Below are 27,440 nucleotides of genomic sequence, written 5' to 3'. Positions count from 1 at the left end.
TCGTGTATAATATACGAAGTACCCCTAAGTATTTGTCCAATGTAACTTCTGGATGTTGGTATTTTTACCAAGTCTTGATAAAGACTTGTTGTGGAACTTCTTATATGTACAATAAGGTAGGCCATCGTTGAAATGAAACAACTTTTTGAAGTAAAAACTAGCTACAGAGTCTTAAATTTGCGGTAGCAATGGAGCAGAGCCCCGACCGGTAGGTCACACAATCTCCGAGTCGAGGTAGACGGGGCGATGTGCATCTATTGGTCTTCAGACTAGGGCACTTGATGACAAAGCTATGCACACTTAACTAATTCATCATGGTTTGAAATATTATAATTTAATACTGAAAAAGCAATTATTATGGATTGTTTGTTGTGATCTATAGTATATATAATTTATTGATACCCATTTACTAATAGTGTGTAATAATACTTATTTGTTCTGTTGTAGGTGCTGGTGTAGTAACAACTAAAGCCCACGCTCACTACGTCGTAACCGAACACGGCATAGCCTACCTCTTCGGCAAAACCCTTCGACAAAGGGCACACGCGTTGATCAGCATCTCTCATCCCAACCACAGAGAAGCCTTAGAAAAAGCCGCGTTCGAACGCCTTAAAGTCATGCCAGCCCCTTAAACGTAATTCCCATAAATTTTGTATTTGCTTACATGATTTTATTTGTTTGTACAATGTACTGTATACATTATAGGCGGTAGGGCCAGGTCACGGACACTGTAAAGGAATCATCTCAAGACAACAACTTAATAATTACGTTCTAAGATAAAATTGTATATTATAGCAAAGGCAAAAAATTCGTTGTACGTCATCAGTGACGTCATGAAACACTTTTTCACAAATATTTAAGAAATTTATCGTCCAAAATTTGTTTCTTTAATGCCATGATGTTTGTGTTGATCAAAAAATTTCTAGGTATTTTCTATGAGTTGAGTACAATAATGATGCCAAATGTGTCATTATTAAGCTGTAAACATCTTATTTGATGATATTTCTTAACTACAATCGTAGTTTTGGTATAATCAAAAGTATATTAACAAAACAAAATAGTCTGTGCGATATAAATTATTTCATGTATTTTTTTTACAAATTATTCATAAAATCTTGACTATTTTCTCCTGACCTTTCAACGCATACTGCATAGCAAATGTTTCAACCTCAGAATTATTTCCTTCCCAAAATGTTCGATATTTTCCTCTGACTTTTTAGCATTCAGGCAATTTTCTAACCTCAAAATTGTTTCCTCTTAATCTATTTTTTATTTCAATATCACATATGCCCACAATTCATTTATGTTCTAATGAATGAAATATGAGTATCGATTAAACAGTTCGTATTTCAAGACAGCTCGAATGACAAATGACAAACGACAGTTAGCGAAACCAACTGAAATAATGACAGCACTCTATTGTATGACGTGCCACGGTTTTTGTTATGCTTTTGCGATATAATTTGAATAGGCTTCGATGTACGAATCACATCTAATGATTACATCAATAATTCCAGTATTTATAATTTCTTGAAATGTTTCTTCTCAACCAATGTGGCCTATTGATCTAGTTTTAAGATTTTAAAAATTGAATAGGTGGCATTTTTATATGTTTGTAAGACAATAGTTGTAAATCAAAGTCAATACGAATTACTGTACCTATGTAGATTATTACAAATACAACGAGAGATATTATTTTAACATATTCAGATGCATTTTGATTTTTCATAGACCAAATTTTTTATTTATTTTTTGTTTGAAAACAGCCAGTGTGATTTTGACACCTTAAAATATGGACAATCTTGAAAGTTTTATGAGAAGTAAGTCTCCATTTTGCAGGTTATTATTACTTCGTCATATGTCTGCCAAAATCGTAGAATAAGTTCGAAAATATGACTAAAAGTATACAATTTACAGTACCTGGCTAAATTATTAGGCCAACCAAGGAAAAATTTACTACAGCCGGAAAAATGAAAGATTACACATGAAGGATCATATCAATCACTTATTTTGTATTTGCTGTCTTTTTCTATAAATAACAAATGTTTAGGTAATCTTAATATTTTGTATGTCTGCCTTTGGCAGTTAAAGTGCTTGACGTCGAGACATGCTCTGGATACAGGCTTGAATAGTTTCCTGGAGGTGAGGATTATAATTCCACTCATATACGACCGTTTTTAACTCCCTTTTATTAGTAATGTTTTTTTTTCGTAATCTCTCTTTTCAGAAGTTCCCACCCATTCTCAATAGCGTTCATATCAGGCGAGTTGCGTGGCCAGTCAAGAACTTTAATTTTTTTTGTTTTAAATAAGTTGAAATACTCTTAGCTCTCCTACCTCTTCTCCAGGAAACCATTCTGGCAGCTGTAGCAAAAGTCTCGTCTCGAGTACTTTCCGGTACTGGTCTTGTCTCATCGTGTTTTCCACCACGTAGAGACGGCTTGTACCTTTGTTTACCATGTAGAGACGGTCTCCTGGGTAAGCATTCGCAGTGGTTTCTTTATGTTTACTAGGCAAATATCTCTTATTTTGCGAGCAGTCCTAGGATTAGTCACACGATGTCTTCCGCTGTGACCCTTACGCTTTGGATCCAAACCCATTCCAGACGCGATTTTCTGTTTTATATTCCTTACAGAACTTCTTGATACTCCTACCATTGCTGCTATTCCATTTTGAGAAATTTGTCCAGCTTTTAGGAGTCCAAATACCTAGCCTACTCGTTTTGGTGACAGATCAGCGTTTTTCCCTATCTAAAAATGTATAATACCCTTAATTATACCAATAACTTCACTGCATATGTTTATAATCTAATAACTAATAAAAAAAAGGATAAATCACACACCTTTGCAATAATATTTAGGTCAAAACCGTTTAGAATTCAAATGTTCACAGACACTATTTGAGGTTATAAAATGCACACTAGTTGACAGGACGCAATGCTGTCTAGAAATGGCGGATAGGACGGTGTTGTCAACGTTAAAATAGTACAATAATGTTACCATATTATATTAAATGTTGCTAATGTTTGGCCTAATAATTTGGCCAGGTACTGTATAGGACAGATGACTTTTAGAATACGGTTTCAAATACATCATAAAAAATTTCATTTTAAGGTTCAAAATGGTATTAAAAATACTCGTAGTTTTCTTTAGAATTCAATCTTTTATGTTTTTTGGGTCGCTGAATACAAATTTGACGTTATAATTTAATCTTTTAGTTCCTGAATTGAATACCTACATAGTTTTCCGTTTAGCACTGTCGTCACCACATATTGAAACACTGTCGTGAAAAAATTATCACAAATTTTAAATTCTTTCAACTTCTCAAGAGAAAAATTAATTGTTTTCAGAGACAAAACAGGTAGTGATAGGTAGTAACACACCAGACTATCCCCTTTCACTTCGGAAGAACGCTAAGGTAAATCTTTTGGTCATTAACCTGCTGTATGTGTTTCTGAGAAATTTAAGATCAAGTATGTACCGAAAATATTTGCACACACAATGTTGCATGCATTTGAATAAACTTTTAAATCACGTTTTCCACATTAAACAAATAATAGTCCAACACAGATAAATCTTTTAGAGACAAATGTACATAAATCTTTAATCGTGCAATTCTAGGGATGTTTTGTGTCACGACAATGAATTTTATACGATCTTTACGAAATTTAACCTATACTGAACTTTCAACACTGTTTCAAGACAGTCGATCGTGATGCTGCTTTATCACCTATTTAAGGTTGTATCGAGTTGAAAATCATTTCGAGCGCATATTCAATTTCATCGTTAAATTAAGATCTTGTCAGATGTCATATTTGACGTATCTCTAACATTGTTGCCACATCTACAAAATTAATTTAATTGAAAGTACGAAATAGTCGTCAGTAACAACACTTGAAATTCAAAAATATTTTTTGAGATATCTACAAAGATTTAAAAATAATATGTTTGGGGATATGTCTCCCATACTTGTTTTCAGAAAATGAAAAAGTGAATACGTATGTCGAAGAAGTAACACATTTTATAAGTATAGTAGAAAGAAAAATAACACAATCTGTCTTTCGCGACAGAAATCCGAATTACTTATTGGAAGATTGCACAATAATTAGAACCATTTTGTATTTGGGCTATAGCAGCTTTCATACATCTATGTTTTTAACGAAATTGAAACCTATTTATGATTGTTATATAGCATTAAGTATAAGTAACTTTACCATATATATTTACCCATACTCAGTAATAAAAACAGTTTACCTCCATATTAAATATTAGATAGATCTGTTTATTTTAATCATTATTAGATGAATTAGATCAATACTGTGTGAGATGTAATAGATAACATTTTTTTAATTTAAATTAACCAATAAATAAAAAGTTCCATGTCATTCGTTGAGCAATAGTAGTCAACTTAGCCGCATTAAACTTGACTGATATGGTATGATGTAACGGTATTGGAACAATTTATGTATTTAATTTTTTTTTATTACATTTTGAAGTTTTAATTAAAAGTTATTTAAATCGAAGTCTGAGAATACCATCGAAGGTCAAAGTACCTTGTAATCTTAGGTAGGAAAAGTGATGGTTTAACACTGATTATACTGTTTATTTCTAGGACTGCTTTTGTAAATTTACATAAATAAAGAGGTTATAGTTATTAGATGTTTTTGATTATAGTAGTTTCCTGCAATATGAATAGATATACAAATCAGAAGTGGAAGAAGTGTTGTGCAAAATTGGACTCAACGCTTATCTTTCACGTCGTACGCACAGAAGATATGTTATATCGGCAATAATGCTGTGCTAGTTCACTGATGGGAGAAATGGTGCAAAAACCGATACAATAACAGACATTCTCTGCATAGATAGACTAGTAAATTTAAGATACGATTCGTTTGGCTTTTTCAAGACATATTTTTCTGCGTTAAAGCAAGAAATGATTTTTTACATGATGCCTGGTCGCTTAATTTTTTATTCAAATTTGCTAGCGAGGCAAATTTTGCCAAACGTTTTTGAGCGATTGATAAAACTGATAAAATTCCTGGTGCAGACTGCCCCCGATCTTACATAGGTCAAACCAACCGGAGAATTCAACTTAGAATCTATGAACATTACATTTCAGTTCGCAACTCCGACTCAGTGGTCGCCATAGCTCAGAATCATCTCCATGCAGGTATCAAAATTGATTTTGAAAATTATTGAACTATTTTCACCAACCGTTGGATGGAAAACAGTTCAAAAGAAAAACAAAACGATTCAATGATCTGAGCGAAACAAATAGGCCTCAAGGGCTAAAACCAAAATTGTACACTGAGGGCACCACCGAAAATGACATTCCTTTATGTCACTGGATTGGCTCCAGAAATTACACCTGAAAAAATTGTGGACTTGCTGAAGACCTGTGATTTGGGTGCTAAGTGCAAGAGAATAAAAACTAGGAGGCAAATATTGCAGCTCATTCAAACTAGCAGTCTCAATCGAAGACCAACCTAGGTATTTATGTTCAGAAATATGGCCTGATGGAGTGAATGTTGGCCATTTTCTGAATCTGTAGAACCAAGAGAAGGTGCCCTAAAAATCCCACATACCATCCAAGAAAAAAACGTCAACCTAAGGATTCTGCATGCAAATGTGCAATCATTAAGGAATAAAGTAGATGAACTGGAGGCTTTTATTGCAAACAAGAGAATTGATTTTCTTTGTATAACGGAACATTGGCTGAAAGAAGAGGAAATTCGCGCAATGCACTTACAGGAACTGACAGCTTTTTCAGTCAGGTTGGATTCAGTTCGAGGAGGAACATGGTATTTTTGTTATGGATAATTTGAATTTTCTTCTTTATAAGCAATTCTGCTTGTTCATTGGCGATTAATACCTTGATGGAAGGTAGTCACTCCATCTTTTGCGCGGTCGTCTGATACTTCTTCTGCCGATTGGTGACTTATCTCTTGCTATTGTGACGACAAGGGTCTCCTCCATTCTGCTTATTTCATTCTTTTTTTCTATTTTATGTCCATTCATTTATACACTGTACATTTTCTTCCAATGTCTTGTTGTAGCTGTGTCAGGTCTTGTTTCTAGGCATATGTCATTGGTCTTACACTGGCTTTATCAATTCTTGACTTCATTTCAGTGTTAATGTGTCTGTTTTGCCATATAGTGTTATTAAGGCATCCTGTCAGTCTATTTGCTTTTTGTGCTTGGTTTCTCACTTCTTTGTCCAGGTCTCCATAGTTAGACAGTGTAATTCCCAGGTATTTTATTTCCATTACTTGTTCAATACTGATGCCATCAATTTCTATTTTACATCTGGTTGGTTCTTTGCTGACTACTATTGTTTTAGTTTTCTGAGATGAGGTTGTCATTTGTTGTATTTTTATTTCTTTGTTTCCCATTCTGTATCCTCTTCTTTTGTGAACGCTTTTGATGATTTCATCCATGATCAAATTGAAGAGCATGGAGCTCAATGGATTCCTTGTCTTATTCCGCTGCCTATTTCTATAGGTTCTTTAAGTTTTCCATCTCTTCTGACTTCCATTTTGTTTATTTTGGTAGATGTTTTCGATAGTTTTTATAAAATTTTAGAGGAACTTCTCTATTATACAGAAGATACTGAGTCTTACTGTCAAACGGTCTCTTTAGGTCAATCAGACACAGAAATGCTGGTCTATTATACTCTAGTGGTTTCTCAGTAATTTGCTTTATAACGAATATTGCATCTGTACAGGATCTTCCACTACGAAAACCATGTTGCTCAAAAGTTTTAGCGTAGTATTTAACAAGTTTATACCTCTGTAGTTTTCTGGCTGTTTATAATCTCTCTTTTTTTTAAATAGTAGAATTAATTCGCTCGTTCTCCATTCTTCCGATATTATATTGTGTTTTATAATTTTATTAATTAATGTTAATAATTCTGTCATTGCTGTTCCACAATATCTCAGTAATTCGTTTGGTATCCCGTCTTTACCTACTCCTTTTCTGTTCTTCAGGTTTTCAAGTATTTTCCGAATTTGAATTTTAATGTGTTTAATTGTAATGTGAATTTTAAGTTAGAAAAGTGTATTGAATACTGTATGATTGTTTTAAAGAAGGTAAATGTAAGTATTATATGCTTATATCGAAGCCCATCTGGTTCTTTTGACACCTTTTTAATGACTTAGATGGACTTCTTAGAAAGTGTTGGTATGGGGAGACCCATGGTTTTGGCAGGTGACTTCAATGTCAAATTCTGTACAAATGACACAATACAACTAGGGTATAAGATGTATTGGGAGGTTACAATTTAAATCAAGCAATTTTTGAACCAACTCGAGGATAAAACTCTCTTGATAAAATTTTCCTGGATTCTGACCGGAGTATGTGAACTGGGTTTCTCTGACCACAAAGGACAACAGGTTGGTTTTTCATTGCATAAAAATGATAAATATTAGAAAGAAAAAATATATTTCAGGCAGACTACACAGAGAGGTCTATTTCTGTTTCAGAATAGAATATTTGAAATAAGTTGGGATAAGCTTATTTGGAAGCTTTCCCAGAGAAGAGGTATAAGGTAAGGGCCAATCAAACTAAAAAATTAATTAGTTTAACAATGACTTAGAAGTTATGTGTGATCAACTGCACTTTTTAGAACAGCTTAAAAACAGTATTGTCACCAGACATTGGGGGGACATATAAATACTTTAAAATGCAATACAAACTTGCAATATGGAATGCAAAAATCAGGATAAATAACATCATTATCAGGAACTCCAGTAATCCAATAAAGTCTATGTGGAAAATCATAAATGAACATCTTAGTGTTAAGAAAAATACTAGCCAACCTCCTAATATCAATCCAAATATGTTTAATGATTACAACAGCTAGAGCAATATTGATAAAATATTCACTATTTCCTTAAAACTACTCATCTAAATGATATATAATATTTTACTTCAGGTGATTATAACCTTTCTACTTAAAGAAAAATGAATCACTGGAATTTATGTATGCACTTAACTTCAGAATGACTGCATCAAATCAGATATCATCAAATTAGATAATCATTTTTTTTTTCTTGTTTTTGTTATTTTCAGGATAAGGTTTTGAAAAAATGTTACAGAAAGACAAAAACAATTTTTCCCTTTTCCTTCATTTTAAATCGCAATATAACTAATAGATGGCGCTATTGATATATATATATATATATATATATATATATATATATATATATATATATATATATATATATATATACACGTAACTTTAGAATGTCTGCACCAAATTACATATTTTTTTGTTGTGTTGTCATTATTAGTACAAGGCTTACATTAAAGATACTTTAAATCGGAATATAACTAATAGATGGCGTTATTAAATGTATGTAGGCACCTAACTTCAGAGGGATTCCAATTTAGATGATTTTTTTTATTGTGTTGGTTATCAGGACAAAATCAGGTCATTATCAGGTTTGCATAAAAGATAATTTTCAAAAAATTGGATGGAAAGATGTAACATTTTGATCCATAAAAGTTAACATCCTTACCAATTTCTACTTGATTTGATTTGTGCCATGAAGATCTTTCCAAAATCCTCATTGTGTCTGCTATATGCTGACAGTCTAGAAAATATTTAACAAATTATCCAAATAAAATAAAAAAAAGTTCATGATTTGAAAGAAATTGTATTGATAATAAAAATGACATGTGCATAATAGGTTGCTAACTAATCATGAACAACAGTGAAACTAGAATGAGTTATGGTTTTGGTTTGTCGTGTACTGTCAGGGGAGTTCCATATTGCTGCCACATTTCTATTGATTTATTTGCTATCACATCTGCAGTTTCTTCAGTTATCTAAAAAATTTAAAAATATTTCATTATAAAATATATATAATTAATAAATTATGATGATTTTTACACCAAACTAAAGTGAGGTTTGAATAAAAAATATTAATTGAACACAATATTGACAGAATCAACTCTACAATTTTGAAGGATGTTGTTTCTAAATGGAGACTATTACTTACATTTTTTATGATCTGCAAAACAGCAGAAATGTTGTTACATTTTATGATTCGAGCTTTTAAAGTTGTTAAGACAACTACAGCTACAAATGCGAGAATCTTGTAAGAACCACCACATAACTTATCCCAAATTCTAAAACAAATACAGGAATTATCATCATTATCACAAATATCCTGTCATTAAAGAAAAATACCCATATCTGTCTATAACAAAAATGTGTACCACACTAAAATATGTATATAATTAGGACTTCTTTTATATGCTATAGCAGGGATATATGTTAAATTTTTATTTACCTTTCAAGAGCAGATTTATACAATATTCCAGCAAAACAACAATCAAACCATTTAGCTAATGGTAAATTGTCCAACACTCCAGTTTTACTTAAATGCTTATAGTATGCAGCATCTTCTTTCTCCAGTATCATGTAACTTTTCTCCACCAATTTCCCTAAATCAGAATCAAACTTTTTGACATTCTCATAAAAATTTCTGGATAACCAAAAAACATCTGCATCATCTTCAAAAAATTGCATGAAGGACTGCACTATGTTACTAAATCCCCTTTCTGTTGCTAGACTAGTGTCAATGGTGAAGTTACCAGTTTGTAGTAGCCACATGGCTAAAAATACTTGAGGTTTTGGAGTGTTTGTGTCAATTACTCTCATTACAGTTAGGGCTCTGTGCAATTCATGGTATTCCTGTTTTCTTTGGTCCATTATGAAGTTGTGGCTGTCTATATGGACTGGAATAACACCTAGAACAAATAAATTATACTAAAAAAGATGTATAAAATTATATATTATTATAGGTGGAATTATAATTTATAATGGTGGAATTATAAGTTTATAACCAATGTGTTTTGCCTGTACAAACTTATGGAGCAGAGACTTTAACACTCACGCAGAAATCTGCGAATAAACTAAGAGTTACACAACGAGCCATGGAACGTGCAATGCTGAATGTGAGCCTCCGAGACCACATAACAAACCGACAAATCAGGCAAAGATCAGAAGTTCAAGACGTCATCGAAAGAACCACGAGACTTAAGTGGAACTGGGCAGGACACTTAGCCAGAACACAAGATGGACGATGGACAAGACGAATTATGGAATGGAGGCCCAGAAATTATAAAAGAAGCCGAGGACGACCACCGACTAGATGGACCGACGACATAAAAAGAGTAGCGGGAAACTGGCTACAAGTGGCCCAGTGTAGAGAACACTGGAGAGAACTGAGGGAGGCCTATGTCCAGCAGTGGACGGGATTGGCTGATTGATGATAATGAAAAAGAGGACAAAAAGATTGAAGGAAGTATATAAAAAAGAAATTTACAAAACAATATTAGTTTACTCATAGGAAAAAGAAAGAATTGAAGTTATATACTCTCTATTTGACATTTAACATAAATACCTGTATTTATAATACTGCTAATAAACATTTTACATACCTAGAAGCAGTTTCCATACTAGATTTCTATAAGTAGCTGGCACGGAAAATCTAACACAGAACTGCCTCAGTTTTCCACGATCCAGAGGTTTCTCCTTCAACAAAATTTCCAGTGATTTTTTTTCTTCTACACTCCTAAATCCAACTTTTTCATAGTAAGCTGATCGAAAATTTCTTTCATCAGCCATCTTACCCTAACCTTCCCCACAATAATTATACTACTAATTCTAGAACACTTATTTTTGTAAATTTATTTAATAAACATGCACCATTCCATAAATGAAAGTCCAACACAGAATGTATGTGAAGAAATGTCCAAAAATCCCATTCAAGAGTAGAGAGTTTCTAGATATAAAATATTTCTTCCAGGAATCAATACCAGCTTTAAACAACAGCATAAACCAAAATGTAGTTACTGCTACAACAAAGAATACTGCACCATATAATCCTGTTAGTCCCAGTACACCTAAAACAAGAAAAACTTAGTAATGGAGCAACATTTTTTAACAATTAGGTTATTGTTTTTTCTTATAATTATCTAGCTAAAATAGATAGCTCTATAAAAAAAATCTACAGCATTCTCATTAGCTGTTGAATTGAATCTAACTCTAACACAAGCAGAATCTTACATACTTCAAGCTATATCCATGATTTTATGAAAAATTACAAGAAGCGAAGCTAGTTTTTCTTGATAGGAAAAGATATATAAAATTTAATAGCCTAGCGGCCGTAATATCAGCATCTACTCTGAACCAAATCTCATCTTAATACTATTCATAAAACAATGGGCATGTTACCTGCCGTACAACCGGATATAGCAGCTACAGATGTACGACAATACTCCACGATAGATAAATTGTTTCGAATGGCTGGTTCACTATAAGCAATGAATTCGTTTTTTGTTTTATTTGCCATATTTAAGTAAATTGAAAAAAAAAATTATACTGTCATGCCTTCCATTTGCTTTGCTATCAAGATCATAAATCATCTGTCTGCTGTCTGTCGGTCACAGTACATAGCCCTCTAGTAAGGTAAGTGCTACACAAAGATTTGGGAGAGTTTTTAGCGCCAAATGCGGACGGGCCGAAACTAACTTTATTTAGCGGCAAATTTAAAACGTAGATTCTGAATTTTGAGCGGCACATTAAAAAAATATGCTCTGAATTTTAGACGACAGAATTCAAAAGTATGCTTTTAATGGAAAATAAGGTTGAGTTTACCGAAAGTACAAGCTAAATATAGTCATAAAATAAGAAATAAAAACTATATTTATTATATTTAAATTTTCCATTAGATTAACAAACCAAAGTGGTGAAAACAACAAAATAAAACACAGATTTCTTGATACTTGTTTATTTGTATAATTTTCTTTGGTAAAGTATTGGCAACAAATATCCTCCTCCGCCTATAAGCCCTTGTCAGGGTGTTGGCGGGGACACTCTAAATACTGTTAGCTTGGTGTTTCCATAGGATGCGATCTTGTACCAGATGGACAACTTCATGTAGGGATTTTTCCACCAATCTTCATTTAATCTTCCCATCCTGTTGGAGATCTTCCCTTTGATAAACAAATATAGATGCCTCTATATTCCTTAGTACTGGTTTGTTATAGGTTCCATACCTTCTAAAATACTCTTCCTTAAAGGACCATCCGTAGATAATTAAGTGTAAACTCTATCATCTCTGCGATCTTGCTTTTCAGGATCATCATAAGTGTAATTATTGATCAGAAGTAGAAGGTCCATGAAAATCTATAATAATGAAATATTATTCAAATTAAGAATGTATGACTTTTTTATAAAATAAAGCAACTTTTAGAAATGCAATTTGTATACTGTTTTTATATCCTATTTCCAAAATTTGGGATACTTTTTTGCAAAAGCGTGGATTAGTTACAATGTTCCAATGTTGCCATTGTCACTAACTACTGTAACTACTACACATTTTTTTTTAGGTGGATACTTAAAATTCTTTAGAAATACGTTATTGTAAATTTAAGTGGTGGTTTTATTAAAATTTGCTAAAATTTTTTGTTTTTTTTTTGGAAAAATATGTATAGTATAATCATTATTTGGATAAATTGCAAAACTAGTGAAACCATGGCAACAGCACTTACATCAACGTCATAACGTCATACGCCTCTGGCTATGTCATACCATACCCATCGAGCAAAAAGACAAGAGAGGGAATGTAAAGGTAGTGGGGGCAAAAATATTGTTAGACAGGAAGTGCCATCTTGAGAGGCCAAATTAAACAAGGAAAGAGAGTCTTTCCTTGTTTAAGAAATCAAATTTAGTTGGGTTATGTTATTATTTGTCCCAACTGTCACATGAAATCTTATTTATATTGAAGTTTTTTAACAATTCTTTCACATTTTAGACTGTTATCGTTAATATTTAATTAAAATTTTCTCGTCTAAGACACATTCTGAAAACTATTTTATAGCTACTGTTAATAAGTGTCGGAAAATTTAAATTTGGCGCATTCGCATTTCCGGATATGTCCGCCATCAGAGGCCACTTTTTTGGTCGCCTTTTCATAACGATTAGATTCCCTCTTTTGTCTTTTTGCTCGATGACCATACCTCACCTAACGTGACTAGTAGCGCCGTCATCAGTACAAACGGTTGAACACATGCAATTTACTTTCCCCACTTGTTTTATTCCAGTTACACTACTATTTGTGTTATATACTGTGCTGTCTCTGTCTGTGATGTGACAAAAATAAATTTTGTTGACATTTATTTTGATATGATTTGAAGTGGAAATCGAAACACCGAACACCGGTGTTCGGTGATCGAAATGTCAAAAATAAACTTATTTAAAACTTATATTGTGGCTTATTCCCAACAAAAATAGTAACGGAATGTAGAAGAATTAATTAAATAATAGAAATAAATGTCCAGCGGTACAAAAAATTTATAAAAATATTATTTTTTATGGAATATTTTTTATTCTTGAATATGTTTGTCTACGCCTATGAATTTTCCATTCTTGTCCATTCTTCTTCTTTTTTCCATGAAGTTGTGATTGAATATCTTTAAGGTTATATTTATTTTGTATAATTTGCCTTGTTGTCAATATAGATCTGTTTAAATTTTGACTAAACATGTAAAAGTAAAATATTTATATATTTATAAGCATTATAAAGGTATCTGATAAAGTGAGTCTGACCGAGGCTCAATTCTCAGCAGCAAAATGGTCATGGAAAACAGTCTTTTATCAAAATATGTAACAATTTTCTTAGTTGTAAGTGGATATTGGTATGTTTTTAGAAACTTACTGGTGAATATTATGTATTAAAATTATTGTTTTTTAGGATAGTTTCAATTACAACTGTTTTTGTGAATAAAACATTATTAAGTAATATTAATTTAGATGCACCTATGTTTATAAATTTTACACAGACACTCATTACAGCTGTTATTTGTTACTTTAAGAAAAGTCTGAGTGATGTTTACCCCAATAAGTTCAACTTTCCAGATATAGATGTATGGGACAAGCATACCCTTAAAGCAGTAAGTACTTTGTTCTTTTTAAAGTTATAATCTACAAAACATGGTGTAAGCTTATTTTTAGTCCAAAATTGTCAGTAATAATATATGTATTTTGTTGGACTGGGTGTAATTACCTTAGTGTAAAACTCTTGTTTTTTTTTTTTGCTTTATTCATTTTTCTATGCTCTGCTTTTGCTTTAGTTTCCAAAATGGCTCTTAATAAGTACCCAAAAGCTTTAAATTTGAACTATTTTCTTTTCTTTTCTCTTTTCTATAATACTTAATCAGCATGTTAGACCAAAAAATATTCCAATAAAAATGATTATTTTTGTAGGTCATGCCTTTGTCTATCTTGTTTACAACTATGATCTGCACCAACAATTTGTGTCTAAAGTATGCATCTGTTGCCTACTATTATATTGGAAGATCATTGACTACCATATTTAATGTTATGTTTACATTTTTAATACTGGGAGAGACCACTTCAAAAAGTTGTATAGCTTGTTGTGCAGTGATTATTTCTGGATTTTGGTTAGGAGTAGATCAAGAAAATCTTGCAGGTATGTATGCCTAGAGTTAATTTTAGTATTGGGTTGATTCTACAAAAAAAATAAACTCTTTCACATTTATATGCTCTATATGAACGGCCGCTAGTTTTTTGAGAATATGAGATTTAACAGATAAATGTAGACAATAACACCAACATATGTAAGATTCATATTGTGGTTAGTTGATCATGTTTCATGTGGGATAAGGAACCATAGCTAACAATTTTAATAACAATTTTACGAAAACATTAAAAATGTCACCCAAGATTAGTGTAAAAATGAAAACAACTCCTTATTAGATTTAGTCGTTGTCCAAGATGAAGAGGTTGAGGTATCTAGAGCTGAGACTGCCCTACTCCCAGAGGATAGGCATCATCCTCCACTCTCATTTGGTTTTAAATGTGAATCTCAATATTTCAATGAGCCAGAATTGATTGGAGATGGCTTTTATAGAGACTTTCGCTCAATGAGTGTACAGGAAGTAACAAACTTTCTTTCACAATTTAACTGGGATGATTTGTTTAAAGATAAAAGTCTTGATGGTATGATCAACATGTTTTATGACTTTACCTTGCAGTTGATATTTTTGTTCCCCTGAAAAAGTATTCAGCAAAAAAGTTTCCTGTCTGGTTTTCTCAAAAAATAATAATAAAAAAAAAGAAAATGCATAAAAAATATCTAAAATCTCAATTACTTGCTGACTATAATGAGTTTTCTTTATTATGAGCTAACTTTAAACAACTGAAAGAACAATGCTATCTTGATTAAGTTGCTCTAACTGAATCCTCTCTGAAAGATAATGTTAAAAATTTCTGGAAATTTGTTTACAGAAAAACAGTAAAAAAAAAACAGGAATAATATTCCTTCTGTTATGCACTATAATAATATTTCTGGCTCTTCTGCATGGAGATTGTCAATTTATTTGCTGAATATTTTTCCAAAACTTATAGTGATTAAGATTTTGATTTGCAGGATGAAACCTTTTTAACAGGAAACATCAACCTATCACAATTTAGCATTTCCATTTCGTCTATATATGAAAAACTTTCCATTTTGGATAGCAACAAGGGGAAAGGTCAAGATGGTTTTCCACCTTTTTTTCTTAAACACTTTAGCTTTTTACTTTCTATACCTCTTTTTCACATTTTTAACCTATCATTAAAGACAGGGATGTTCCCAGTCTACTGGAAATATAGCTTTATTACCCCAATACTAAAATCTGGAGATAATTCTCAAGTGAACAATTATTGGCCTATTAGCATTCTAAGTTGTATTCCCAAAGTTTTTGAGTGCCTTGTCTGTGACTATTTGTCAGCAACTTTTAAAGGCTATTTTATTGACCAGCAATTTGGATTTCTCTCTAGCCGCTCCACTGAACTTAACTTATTGACATTCACTGATTTCCTTATAGAATCTTATGAAGATGGCTTCCAGGTTCATGCTGTATACACAGACTTTACAAAGGTGTTTGACCAGGTAAATCACAAGATTTTAATCAATAAGTTGAGGAGTTGGGTATCCAGGGTGAACTTTTAGAATGGTAGTTATCCTACCTAACTGAAAGAATACAATTAAGGTACTTTCAGGAGTACCACCAGAATCACAACTAGGATCTCTTCAATTCAACAAAATGTTAATGACATTGCCTCTCGTTTCTTCTTTGCTTCTTTCCTAATGTTTGCTGACGATTTAAAATTATATTTGAAAATTGAGAATGATGGTGACTATCAAAAACTACAGTCTGATTTGGATCAGTTGAGCTATTGGTGTGACAGCAACGGATTGGAACTTAATGTTAAAGAGTGTCATTTAATTGTTTTTTTCCGGAATAAAACTCCTACAAATCATATCTATACTATTAATGGTTGCCCTTTAGACTCTGTATCTCAGATAAAAGACCTAGGTGTTGTACTTGATTTTCATCATGCATATCTCATCTGTTTTCTCAAAATCACTTCAACTTTTAGGGTTTATCAAACGTTGTGCTAAAGACTTTCTAAATATCCCATCCATAAACATTGTTAACTTTTGAGACCCCACTTAGTTTACTGTTCATGTGTTTGGTCTCCTCACTATAACACCCATATTCAAGCTATTGAAAGAGTTCACACAAATATTCTTAAGATTTGTTGCATTTAAACAAAACCAGATGATTCAAGAAATTAACTAGTTAAATATGGAAAGGTCCCATGCACAAAGATCTCACTATGTTTTATAGTATACTGTACTCATATAGTATACTGTATTTTTGGTCCTCAACTATTGGAAAAAATTAATCTCCATTAATCTCCATAGAATAATAGAGAATTATACAAATACAAATGGATTTATTTTGCAATTTGACTTTTATTTACAAAAAAAAAAAATAATAATAAAAAGAACAGAAATGCCAACAGTAAATAGTTCCAAAACAATATTTAATTTGGTCCAACTACTTATTCTGTAATTAAAAACAATTTCCTAAAATTTCACACATATAATTCAAAAATTTATAACCAAATGAAAATTGTAACAAATATTTTTAATTTTTATTGACATAGACTTGGAAAATATTTGTTTTTAAGATTTGAGTTTGATTACTTGATTAACAAATAAGATAATCAGGTAGAGAGTAGACAACAACTATGACTTTTATTAAAAAAACAAAAATTCAAGTTAGATCCAATAATTGAAGAGAACACTTGAATAAGAGGCTAAGTACTAAAAAGCAGAATTTTCTGCCAAGTCAAAAAGAGGATAATTTAACCATTTATGAGTAAAAATATTTGTATTTCTATTCATAAATCAGAAATCTTTTCAGAATACAATTTTTTTAAGTGTAAATTAGGTTTTTTAAATGATATTTATATAAAGAATCTTTAGAAAAACAGGATGTGGCACTCCGAGAGTGACTAAAGAGGGGAAGCAAGCTTTCTTATCGTCTACACACAGAGCTATGAGTTTTAATTGAATTTAATTCAATTCAATTTCATTCGATTTGATTTTGTTGTTACATTGTGTTTTATTGCATTTAATTACATTTTTTTTGTTTTTATCTTTCAACCCTGGCACGATCCATTGCATTGATCAATGCATTCCTTCAGTAGCCCGTGATAAGAAAGCTATGTTTCCAATACTTAGGTTCATAACTATTTTCTGCTCATCAAACTGTATCATCTAATATGTTAATGAGCATTTTTCTTTTTTTAGGTAGCCTATCCATACCAGGATTTGTTTTTGGAATTCTGGGTTCTCTATCTCTTTCATTATTTTCAATTTTTACAAAAAAAGTTTTGCCAAAACTAAATGGAGAAGTTTGGGCATTATCATATGTTAATAATGTTTACGCCAGTATTCTTCTTTTGCCTGTAATGATATTAAACAATGAAATTAAGGAGCTGTACAACTATACTAGTTTCAGTAGCCCATACTTTTGGTCTATCGTTGTAGCAGGTGGAGTGTGTGGATTTACAATTGGATTTTTTACCACAATGCAAATAAAAGTAAGTAAATTTACCTTCAGGTATATATCGCCTGTTGAAGGACTAGTTCTTGTCAAGTGCAGATGATTTACAACATACGCTGCACCAATTTAATATACATTATACATAACCGCCAGAAAATGATAAAAAATGACAACTTACTGGAGATACATTGAAAAACATTCATATCTACACAAAAAGAAGAAGACTCACCACAGTTTAAGCCAGCTCTATAGTTTAAGCAGATGGCTTTGCAATTCTGCTTTATTTGATTATTTCTCGGACTGTCTAATTTCAAGATTATCAATTCCTTATTTGATTTCAGATTTCTGAAAAGTTTTAATAGGCAGAGCCATTTGATGTGGTGCATTTACGACTTTTATGGATAGTTTCTTCTTCTTTTGAGACATCTTTAATGCGGTTGAAATACATTGTATTGTTTGAATGATTTGGAAACATAACATATGCTTTATATATGTCAGCTTTAGCCCAAGTGCTATTTTGTTAACTGTTGCAAATTAGCAATTGTAACACTATCAGAATTTTCAAATAGACTGGCTGTACAAGTTTATATAGTACATATTTGGATATATTTTTTCAATGTTAAGAATATTTTGTATTACTAAAAATAATAGTATGTTCTTTACCTTTGTTTTAATCGATTGATTTAATCTTTTTCTTTTTCCAGTATACATCAGCACTCACTCATAATATATCTGGTACTGCTAAAGCCTGTGCTCAAACAGTGCTGGCCACTTATTGGTACCAAGAGACAAAGTCGTTTTTGTGGTGGAGCTCAAACATCATTGTCTTATTTGGCAGTGCCTGCTACACTTGGATCAAACAGAGAGACATGGAAAAAAGACATAGAGAAAATATTGCCTACCAAAGGGTTTGAGGTAAGATTATTTGTATTCTTATTCTTTTTGTCATTATTTCCTTTCAGACTTTCAGATATAAGATTGATTAGCTTGACGTAGGTTAAACAAAATATCTCCATCTTCAATCATGCCTACGCTTCAGATATCTTCAAATAACTATTGAACTGTAATTTTATTTTACTATTCAGAACTCCTTAGCTTCATTCTGTCGATAAAGTCACAGTCAAAGTTGTTGGAATCTTTACAAGATGTTTATGTAGATAGAAGTGGTTATGGTTAATAAAAATTTCTATATAATATGTTGGTCTAAAAATGTTTTAAATCAATTGGAAAATTCTTGTGAACAATCCAATTGAATGAAGAAATTCGAAGAAAAATCAGAGTAACAGACGTTTTTGAAAGTCCGGCTAAAGTTAAATGGCAATGGGTCTATCACATAGTGCAACAATCCCCAAAGGAGGGGGAAAGAGATGAAATGAAAAAGAAATAGAAAGAGGGAGAAATAAAAAAGAAGAAAGAAAAAGAGAAATATAGAAAGAAACAGAAAGAAAAAAAAAGGGAGAAAGGATGCTTAGATGGATGAGTGGAGTCATAAAAAAGGAAAAAATTAATAAAAAATCAGAATGAATCGAAATCGCTGCACTGTTATCTTCAGTTTTATAAATGTTTTGATATATGAGATATATAGAGATAATAGATGATGATAGCTATAGAGAGAAAGAAAGAGAAAGAGACTGAGGGAGATCTTACGTAATAACAAATATTTCATAGCAACAACTAATACTAATTAGCAAGTAGAAGGGGAAAACGTGATATAAGCACAAATAGGTTGTTCTCGTTCTGTAAAATATGGAACTAGACAAAAATTAACATAGAAAAAAAACGGGTTGTGGCAGTCCAGTGGGACTGCCGTTAGAAGTTATACTTCTATACACGCGTTCGCCGTTACAAATTTATATGGGAGTCAATCTGCACAATCATTACATATTTAATGCTATAGGTAAGAGAGAGCAGAAAGAGAAAAAGAATTAGGTATATAGGTATATGGTGCATCGTTGGCTGTATATAAACATTTGACCTGTAATAGGAGTATAGTAAATAAAGGATTGTATCAATATTTTAATGAAAATATATATTTTTATTTTCATATATGTATAAAAGGAGTTGAATGCAAAAAAAAAAAAATTTTACACATACTCTGCAGTAAAATTCATTGTTTATTTTGTTATTAATATAAAAATAACAATACAATACACTGCAACATAATTCAATATAATAATACAATACAAATTAAAATGTAATATTCATAAGTATTTAAAACTGCCAATATACATAACTTACTTTACGAAGATAAAAATAAAAAACCAACAACTCGGATTATGATTATTTTCATTTTATTTTAAAATTCAGCATTTTTGCGTATATTACATATATTTAATAACATTAACGTAAGGTTTTTAAATATTTCAAAAATAAAAAAGGAAATTCATATTGGGATTCGAACTCACGTACATCAGCGTATGAACCAAACACGTAAAAGATTTGCCAATTAGACATGATACTAACGAATTTCAAAATTGACAGTTGTCTGTCATACAGCGATTATTTTGAAATACAAAAGCCTAAAATAATTATGAACATTTAATAAATAATACAAAACATATCACATAAATAATAATATTAATATATATTATATTATATAAGTACATAATATTATATATAACATAATATATTTATAATATTAAATATATATACAAAAGGAACATTTTTATTCTCGAGAGAGGAAGAGAGAAAAAATATATCTTATGTCTCTCTATCTCTAATCTAGGTTTCACAGATTCACTCCCGTGCAAATTTCCAAGGCCGACCGTGCGTATAGAAGTATAACTTCAATTAATACGATCATTCGAGAAGGGACTCAAGTTTGTTGTTGATATAAATGTCTTTGTTTATATAAATAGTAATTTTCTTTAAAGAGAAAGTATTTCCAGAAAATAATTTTAAATATCTAATGCAGGACAATTTTTTTTTTATTTATTTTTAAATTAATTAAAATATATTTTTAAATTATTAACATAATAAATATATGGTATTGATAGTGATGAGACTAATCTCATTTATTTTCTTTTCAGGGTATGACTGGTCGTTTTTCTTTGACTGATATTCCACGCCAGTAATTTTATCTGATTTATGTTTTATTGTGATATGAACAGAGTTTATATTATACTATTTAAAATAGATTTATACTCGTATGTACATAAAAACAACCAGGCGTTTTATTTCCTAATAATACAACCAAATAGATTAAAAAGTTGAAGGGATTGAGCAAGTAGAGACTAGTATGCATACCAACAAATAAATGGGAGTATATTTGAAGCTTATGGTCATAACAATATGCTAGAAGGTTTTAGTTATATTATTTACAAAAAAAAAACGGAATGACAGATCACAATGCTAGTAGTCAGGTATAAGATAATATTCCACAAGAACTACTTAAATATAGATGACAAGAAATCAAAAAAAGTATTAATAAAACTATAAGAAAAAATAGAACCAACTAGAATAATACCCAACAAATGTAAAACTAGCTGTCTATACCGATATACAAAAACAAATTCAAAATCGGACCCGAAGACTTCCAGAAGCCTAAGGTTTACTTAGTAGTGTGCTAAAATTACTAGCAAATAAACTTACTGTCCATATAGGAATTTCCAAAGAACGGCAATGTTTACACTCAAATAAATCTCCAACAGATTGAATATTCTTACTTTGATAAGTGAAAGAGAAATCTATAGAGTTCAATACGCCGATGTACACATGTTTCAAACTGAAAGAAATAACAAACCTTTAGAAAAAGTAACTGTCAAAAAATAACATCATAAGAAATCACAACGAACTATACAAAATCTGGCACTATTCTCTTCATATCTGACATTCTAGTTAATATCTAGCTGTAATGTGTGTTGCATATCTTTGGAATTTTCTGCTGTCACAGGTATTATACTCGGTTCGATGATCACAGACACAACTGTCTGTAATAGTAAATTTAGGAATTCTTTTTTGCAACTGTGGTTAAATTTTGACCGACTGGCAGTGGTCATAACCAATATTTAAACAAAAAATATTTACATGCAGTTATTAACAAAATAAAAGTGTATAATTAAAACAAAATTTATTTTCGTATTTTTATTATTGTTTATAGATTAGTATTTCCAAATAGAAAGTTATTAATGAAAATTAATGAATATGCACTCCTATTATTCATGATTATTCTTCTTTTTTGAATGAAGGAAGAAGTCTGCAACATTAAGTTTATTTGAGTTATTAATAATGAGAGGTAAGAATTTTTGTGTTGTTTGTTTCCGACAATAAATCTGTCAAAATATTTTCAAGTTGAGCGAACAGAGAGTACTAGACCTTTTCTCGATCTTAACTTAATACTATGAATGAAAACATTAAAGCGTTTTTAAAAGTAATTCATGAGCGGATTTATAACAAATGTGAAGAGAGAACACAATTTGGTTTCAAAAACGGTTTGAGAACACAAGAGGCACATTTTTGCATGGAGTATTGGTGCAGAAACGCTATTACCAGAGAAGTGATGTCTTTGTTTGCTTGATCAATTATCAAAAAAGTTTTGACAATTTAAGACATGATGTGTTAATACAGGCGTTAAGGGAAATTGGGCTCGATGGAAAAGATATGATGATCGAGCAGCTGTACTGAAATCAAAATGAATATGAAATATAAATTTTCATAAAATGTTATTAATTTATTATCGACCCATTCTGCTACCATAAAACTTACCATACCTCGTGCGCTTGCGTCGCACGATAAAGCACCAATGGACAGAGATAAAATTTAATAAAAGCGCTGTAGCGATATTATTCCAAGATAAATTTCTTTGTCATGAAAATAACACAACAAACTTTATAGACCTTCTCAAAACTGCTCTATCAGAAGTGGGTTTTAGTGTCGACCCGGCTGAATCTGATGAAGATACAGTCATCATCCGTTCTGGCCATCATACAGGCGTTAAGGGAAATTGGGCTCGATGGAAAAGATATGATGATCGAGCAGCTGTACTGAAATCAAAATGAATATGAAATATAAATTTTCATAAAATGTTATTAATTTATTATCGACCCATTCTGCTACCATAAAACTTACCATACCTCGTGCGCTTGCGTCGCACGATAAAGCACCAATGGACAGAGATAAAATTTAATAAAAGCGCTGTAGCGATATTATTCCAAGATAAATTTCTTTGTGATGAAAATAACACAACAAACTTTATAGACCTTCTCAAAACTGCTCTATCAGAAGTGGGTTTTAGTGTCGACCCGGCTGAATCTGATGAAGATACAGTCATCATCCGTTCTGGCCATCATACAGGCGTTAAGGGAAATTGGGCTCGATGGAAAAGATATGATGATCGAGCAGCTGTACTGAAATCAAAATGAATATGAAATATAAATTTTCATAAAATGTTATTAATTTATTATCGACCCATTCTGCTACCATAAAACTTACCATACCTCGTGCGCTTGCGTCGCACGATAAAGCACCAATGGACAGAGATAAAATTTAATAAAAGCGCTGTAGCGATATTATTCCAAGATAAATTTCTTTGTCATGAAAATAACACAACAAACTTTATAGACCTTCTCAAAACTGCTCTATCAGAAGTGGGTTTTAGTGTCGACCCGGCTGAATCTGATGAAGATACAGTCATCATCCGTTCTGTGTTTGCTGCGTTCCAAGACTATAATTCTGTGACTGTCGTAGCAGAGGATACTGACATTCTTGTCTTGCTCGTGGCATTAGGAAGGGAGCAATCCAATGTTGTGTGTTCAAAGTGTCCAATTTTTTTAAACCTTCAAAAGGGTGTAAGTCGCACCAATTATACTATCCTTTAAGTTTTATAAATTGTAACGTAAGCAAACTATTTACTTATGTACACAAATAATCTAGGCCCTTTTGCTCATGTCGGGGAGAGTTTGGGTGTAGTTCTTTCAAAAATCATATACAAGCTGCTTGTGCTATCTTTAAAATTAAAATGAATTGGGCATCATCCTTTAATAGTTTACCCTCGTAAGGGTAAACTATTAAACGAGCTCAGACAAAGAAATAAAATGAAAAATTTAAAACAAAGCTAACCTTTATTATTTTGTAACGAACAAAAAGTTATTAAAAGATTCTAGGAGAATTACGTCATCCCGGAAAAAGAAATAAACACTCTCTGTTTAGGTATTAAATTTAAAATGAAAGTGCTTATACGAAACGAAACTTAACTTGAAATCATTTAGTAAGAAAACAACCATTTTATATCTTGGCATTAGATTATGAATGAGAAAAAATTCTATTATATAGAAGATATTTATATATTATATAGATATTTATGTAATTAAAAGACCAATAATAAATCACATGGTGTGGCTTGTAGAAAGGATAATACAGGGAGGTTACGAACGCTCGGACGTTGAGGCCAAAGTCGGAACTATTATGAAATGCAGTTGGATCCCTGAGGGAATTTAACTGCTTCCGCACTTGGCAGATATAATATGGCGTGGGCAACATTAATTTGAATATTTGCAATATGAAATTTTGAAACTTTGAAAAATAATTTGAAACTTTTGAAATGGTTACAATATGGCGACGTCATTGCAGAGAATTTGCTGTTTCTCCATAATTTTTCAGGATGCGACAACATTAGTAGCTTAGAATATCGGAAAACTTAAATTTATCAAAATTTTACAGAAACATCCTGAATTAGCTAACTGAACAGCATTATTTCTCAGTGAGAAAGTCTAGCCATCTTTGCCCGCTGTCGTTGACGAACGTTTTTTCGACTCTTTGTATGGTGGAAATAAAGGTGATTCTCTGGCAGCATGAGACACAAACGATTCGCCAAGACTGTGACCAAAATTACATTTAACTTATCATCGCTTCCGCCAACACAAGAAGCAGCTCGTTTCCACAGTGTTAGGGTTTATCACCAGGAATCACTGCAACCCTGAAGATTGGGGCTGGAAAAAGCTTGGAAAAACTCCAGCATCTTCCGAACTTGTGAAATTCATTTTCTGCAGATGCAAGGGAAACTGTGAAAGTATGTGAAGTTGCCGACAAATATGCCTCAAATGCTCTACAGTGCCCCTTAATTGTTCTGGTGAAACCTGCAGTGATATCATCATAGCTTAAACCATCAAAGAAAATGAAAAAACTATATATATATATATATATATATATATATATATATATATATATATATATATGTATATATATATATATATATGTATATATATATATGTATATATATATATATATATATATATATATATATATATATATATATATATATATATATATATATAATTACGGTCAATATTATCTGGAATTACCTGGAAACTGGAAATTGTCGCGCCTCCAGACTCTACCTCATAGGTAATCGGGAAAAAGGTCGATAATAGACTAATAATACCATAGAAATGTTAACAAAATAATAAATTATATAAATAAAAAAATATATAATAAAAAAATTTATCCTTATCGTTCGTTTACCCGGTCGCGGAATCGGCGTATTATTTCGGCGTTTTCCGACAGGTATGGTATTCGGTTTTATGGTATTTATTCAGCAAGTTTTTCAGTGCATCTAAAACAATGTTGCCGCCGAAGCTTTTTTGTTTTTCATTTGTTGTAAAGCATTTCTTATTTCCGAAGAAGATATTTTTGGGAGAGTTTCCGAGCCGACTAACGTGACGTTTAGAGTAGTTCTGTGTTCTGTTCTGGGGTTGCGAATGCTGGATGTGTAAAGATTCTTATATAATGTTAGTATTTCATTAATTATTAGAGTTTTTTTTCTGTCATCGTATTCCCTGTTGGTCTTTAGTATTACTTATCTTTGATTTCTTTTAGTTAATTTTGATCTCAGTACTCTTATATTTCTATCGTTTCATTTCAAGCATTTCGTAATTGTTTGTTTTCATTTTACTAACTATTGTATTTCCCAATCGATCCATAACAAAAGTTCTTAAAATACTTTTTTATGCCGGCACGGCGTTAACCACAAATTGGTGGATGCGCTTATTCTCAAAAACACGTTAGAAATTCAATAAATAGACAGTCGTGTTGTATAGTAAACTTTAAACAAATGTTCTATCTAATTATAAAATGTCTAACTTTAACAGTTTAGGATATACAACTATTTGGCATACGTTCATAAATAAAAGAGATATAAAACCAGCCAATAAAACCATTAATATTATCCGGTACCATAAAATCAGTAGTAGAGAAAATATTTTGCCTCAGATTAATATCATTATATTGTTAAGGCGATAACGACCGATCGATTCAATATATATACATATCTTATCACCTAATACATTATTACTTATCTCTCCCCCAATGTGTTAACTCGTGTGTGTTTATTCAGATATGTACAATCGTCAATATTGAAAATACAGTAGGCAGTTACTTGTGTCAAACACAATTATTTTTATTTCCATCTTACCAATAGTTGTGTCTCATGTTTTGTTTACGCACTTCACCGAGATTACGCTGCATAGAGATTGTGGAATACATTCAAATTTGTAAACGTGTTTGAGAGCGATCTAATCAATCAAGTGTTAGCCGTTTATAAATAGCATATCATGGTAGTGATCAAAATCGTCGACAAGTTTAAAAGGTAAGTAGGTATTTATGCCGTAATAACAATTTTATTGATAATAATTAAACCAATAACTTACCTATAGTGTATTGAGCCATAGAAAAATCCTACATGATATGAACATTACTTAAATTTTCACAAAGATTTTACATAATAATATATGTGCAATCTGAATTTCTTCGGTAGATATTTAAGATTTATTGATGATACACAAACGCAGGTATTTTCTGTTTGTTCTGCTTCAGATTACCAATTACCATTACAAGTCAAGCCTCTTTGTGTCATGAGCTGCACCAATCTGCACGAAGTGAAGCAATCCTCAAAAGATTGATATATTTGAACCAAAAAGTGGTTGTGCAAGTGGCATTATGGCCTGTGTTGGTTTACCGAATACCTTTTTATCATCTGGTCGTCCATTTCCATCCGAATTTTTGCCCTTATAGATGTACGAATTTATAAGTTAGGAGTGTGGTAGGAACACTGAGACGCAAAACTTTCAATGACAATAACTTTTTTATTAAATGCTACTTTAAACTTTTTTTGTACCTCTAGATTTAGTACATAAACAAGAACTGAAAAATCATGTCGTTTTTTGATAACACCTCAAAAATATTAAAACTAAAAATTACTAAATGTCTCACTGTTCCATTCAATGTGGGATCACTAAGACGCAATAATTAAAATTATTTTACGTTAAGACTGTCAAAGTTTAATTCAAATTTTAAAAGCGAACTTTGGTGCTTAGTTAACCCTTGCATTACAGGGGGCGGCAAAATCATTTTAATGTCTCTTTTTAATACATGTGAGACATCTGGGACAACTGGAAAAAAGAACATGTTTTCACATTTAGCGCTTTTTCTTAAAAACGATATTTCAAAATCTTTTTTTTTTATTTGAGACAAAACTTTGCCTACATAGTATGTTTTTTGCTTAGAGTTAAAT

At 31.6% G+C, this 27,440-nt stretch overlaps 5 protein-coding genes across 5 annotated transcripts in view; 3 read left to right on the top strand and 2 right to left on the bottom strand.

Annotated features, from left to right (window-relative positions):
- The window catches only part of LOC140435222 (succinyl-CoA:acetate/propanoyl-CoA:succinate CoA transferase), a 49,688-nt gene extending 45,036 nt beyond the window's left edge, over positions 1 to 4,652 (top strand). Inside the window, exon 8 of the mRNA XM_072524018.1 lies at positions 448 to 4,652. Within this exon, the coding sequence (XP_072380119.1) occupies positions 448 to 632 (185 nt within the window). The 3' untranslated portion in view covers positions 633 to 4,652. The remainder of the gene's footprint in view (positions 1 to 447) is intronic.
- Positions 4,653 to 8,635: 3,983 nt separating this feature from the next.
- Positions 8,636 to 10,634, bottom strand: TBC1d7 (TBC1 domain family member 7). Its single transcript, XM_072524016.1, has 4 exons — positions 10,448 to 10,634; positions 9,295 to 9,754; positions 9,001 to 9,130; positions 8,636 to 8,827 (listed from the first exon to the last, which is right to left on the bottom strand). The coding sequence occupies exons 1-4, from the start codon at positions 10,632 to 10,634 to the stop codon at positions 8,729 to 8,731; spliced, it is 876 nt and encodes a 291-aa protein (XP_072380117.1). The 3' UTR covers positions 8,636 to 8,728.
- EMC6 (ER membrane protein complex subunit 6) lies at positions 10,471 to 11,441 on the bottom strand. The gene is made up of 2 exons (XM_072524017.1): positions 11,244 to 11,441; positions 10,471 to 10,912 (listed from the first exon to the last, which is right to left on the bottom strand). Exons 1-2 carry the CDS (start codon positions 11,359 to 11,361, stop codon positions 10,701 to 10,703), a joined length of 330 nt encoding a protein of 109 aa, XP_072380118.1. The 5' UTR covers positions 11,362 to 11,441; the 3' UTR covers positions 10,471 to 10,700.
- A 2,024-nt stretch (positions 11,442 to 13,465) lies between these two features.
- nac (GDP-fucose transporter nac) lies at positions 13,466 to 21,099 on the top strand. Its single transcript, XM_072521553.1, has 6 exons — positions 13,466 to 13,708; positions 13,765 to 13,963; positions 14,277 to 14,502; positions 17,680 to 17,972; positions 18,640 to 18,850; positions 20,965 to 21,099. The coding sequence occupies exons 1-5, from the start codon at positions 13,644 to 13,646 to the stop codon at positions 18,847 to 18,849; spliced, it is 993 nt and encodes a 330-aa protein (XP_072377654.1). The 5' UTR covers positions 13,466 to 13,643; the 3' UTR covers position 18,850; positions 20,965 to 21,099.
- Positions 21,100 to 26,164: 5,065 nt separating this feature from the next.
- LOC140435219 (uncharacterized) overlaps positions 26,165 to 27,440 on the top strand; it is a 32,380-nt gene continuing 31,104 nt past the window's right edge. Inside the window, exon 1 of the mRNA XM_072524015.1 lies at positions 26,165 to 26,516. The gene's annotated coding sequence lies outside the window, so the exon portion shown is untranslated. The remainder of the gene's footprint in view (positions 26,517 to 27,440) is intronic.

Source organism: Diabrotica undecimpunctata, chromosome 2 (genome assembly GCF_040954645.1).
Source record: "Diabrotica undecimpunctata isolate CICGRU chromosome 2, icDiaUnde3, whole genome shotgun sequence".
Classification (NCBI taxonomy): domain Eukaryota; kingdom Metazoa; phylum Arthropoda; class Insecta; order Coleoptera; family Chrysomelidae; genus Diabrotica; species Diabrotica undecimpunctata.
The sequence above is the reverse complement of the archived record's forward strand: the minus strand, read 5'-3'. Positions and strand labels throughout refer to the sequence as shown.

Excerpts from the sequence above, each read along its gene's own strand:
- TBC1d7 (XM_072524016.1), bottom strand. The coding sequence starts at position 10,634 with ATGGCTGATGAAAGAAATTTTCGATCAGCTTACTATGAAAAAGTTGGA. Across the intron at positions 9,131-9,294 it reads TATAAATCTGCTCTTGAAAG|AATTTGGGATAAGTTATGTG; the intron begins GTAAATAAAAAT and ends TATTTGTTTTAG. Across the intron at positions 8,828-9,000 it reads TTTTGCAGATCATAAAAAAT|ATAACTGAAGAAACTGCAGA; the intron begins GTAAGTAATAGT and ends TAAATTTTTTAG.
- EMC6 (XM_072524017.1), bottom strand. The coding sequence starts at position 11,361 with ATGGCAAATAAAACAAAAAACGAATTCATTGCTTATAGTGAACCAGCC. Across the intron at positions 10,913-11,243 it reads TATATCCGGTTGTACGGCAG|GTGTACTGGGACTAACAGGA; the intron begins GTAACATGCCCA and ends TTCTTGTTTTAG.
- nac (XM_072521553.1), top strand. The coding sequence starts at position 13,644 with ATGGTCATGGAAAACAGTCTTTTATCAAAATATGTAACAATTTTCTTA. Across the intron at positions 14,503-17,679 it reads AGATCAAGAAAATCTTGCAG|GTAGCCTATCCATACCAGGA; the intron begins GTATGTATGCCT and ends TTCTTTTTTTAG. Across the intron at positions 17,973-18,639 it reads TTACCACAATGCAAATAAAA|TATACATCAGCACTCACTCA; the intron begins GTAAGTAAATTT and ends TTCTTTTTCCAG.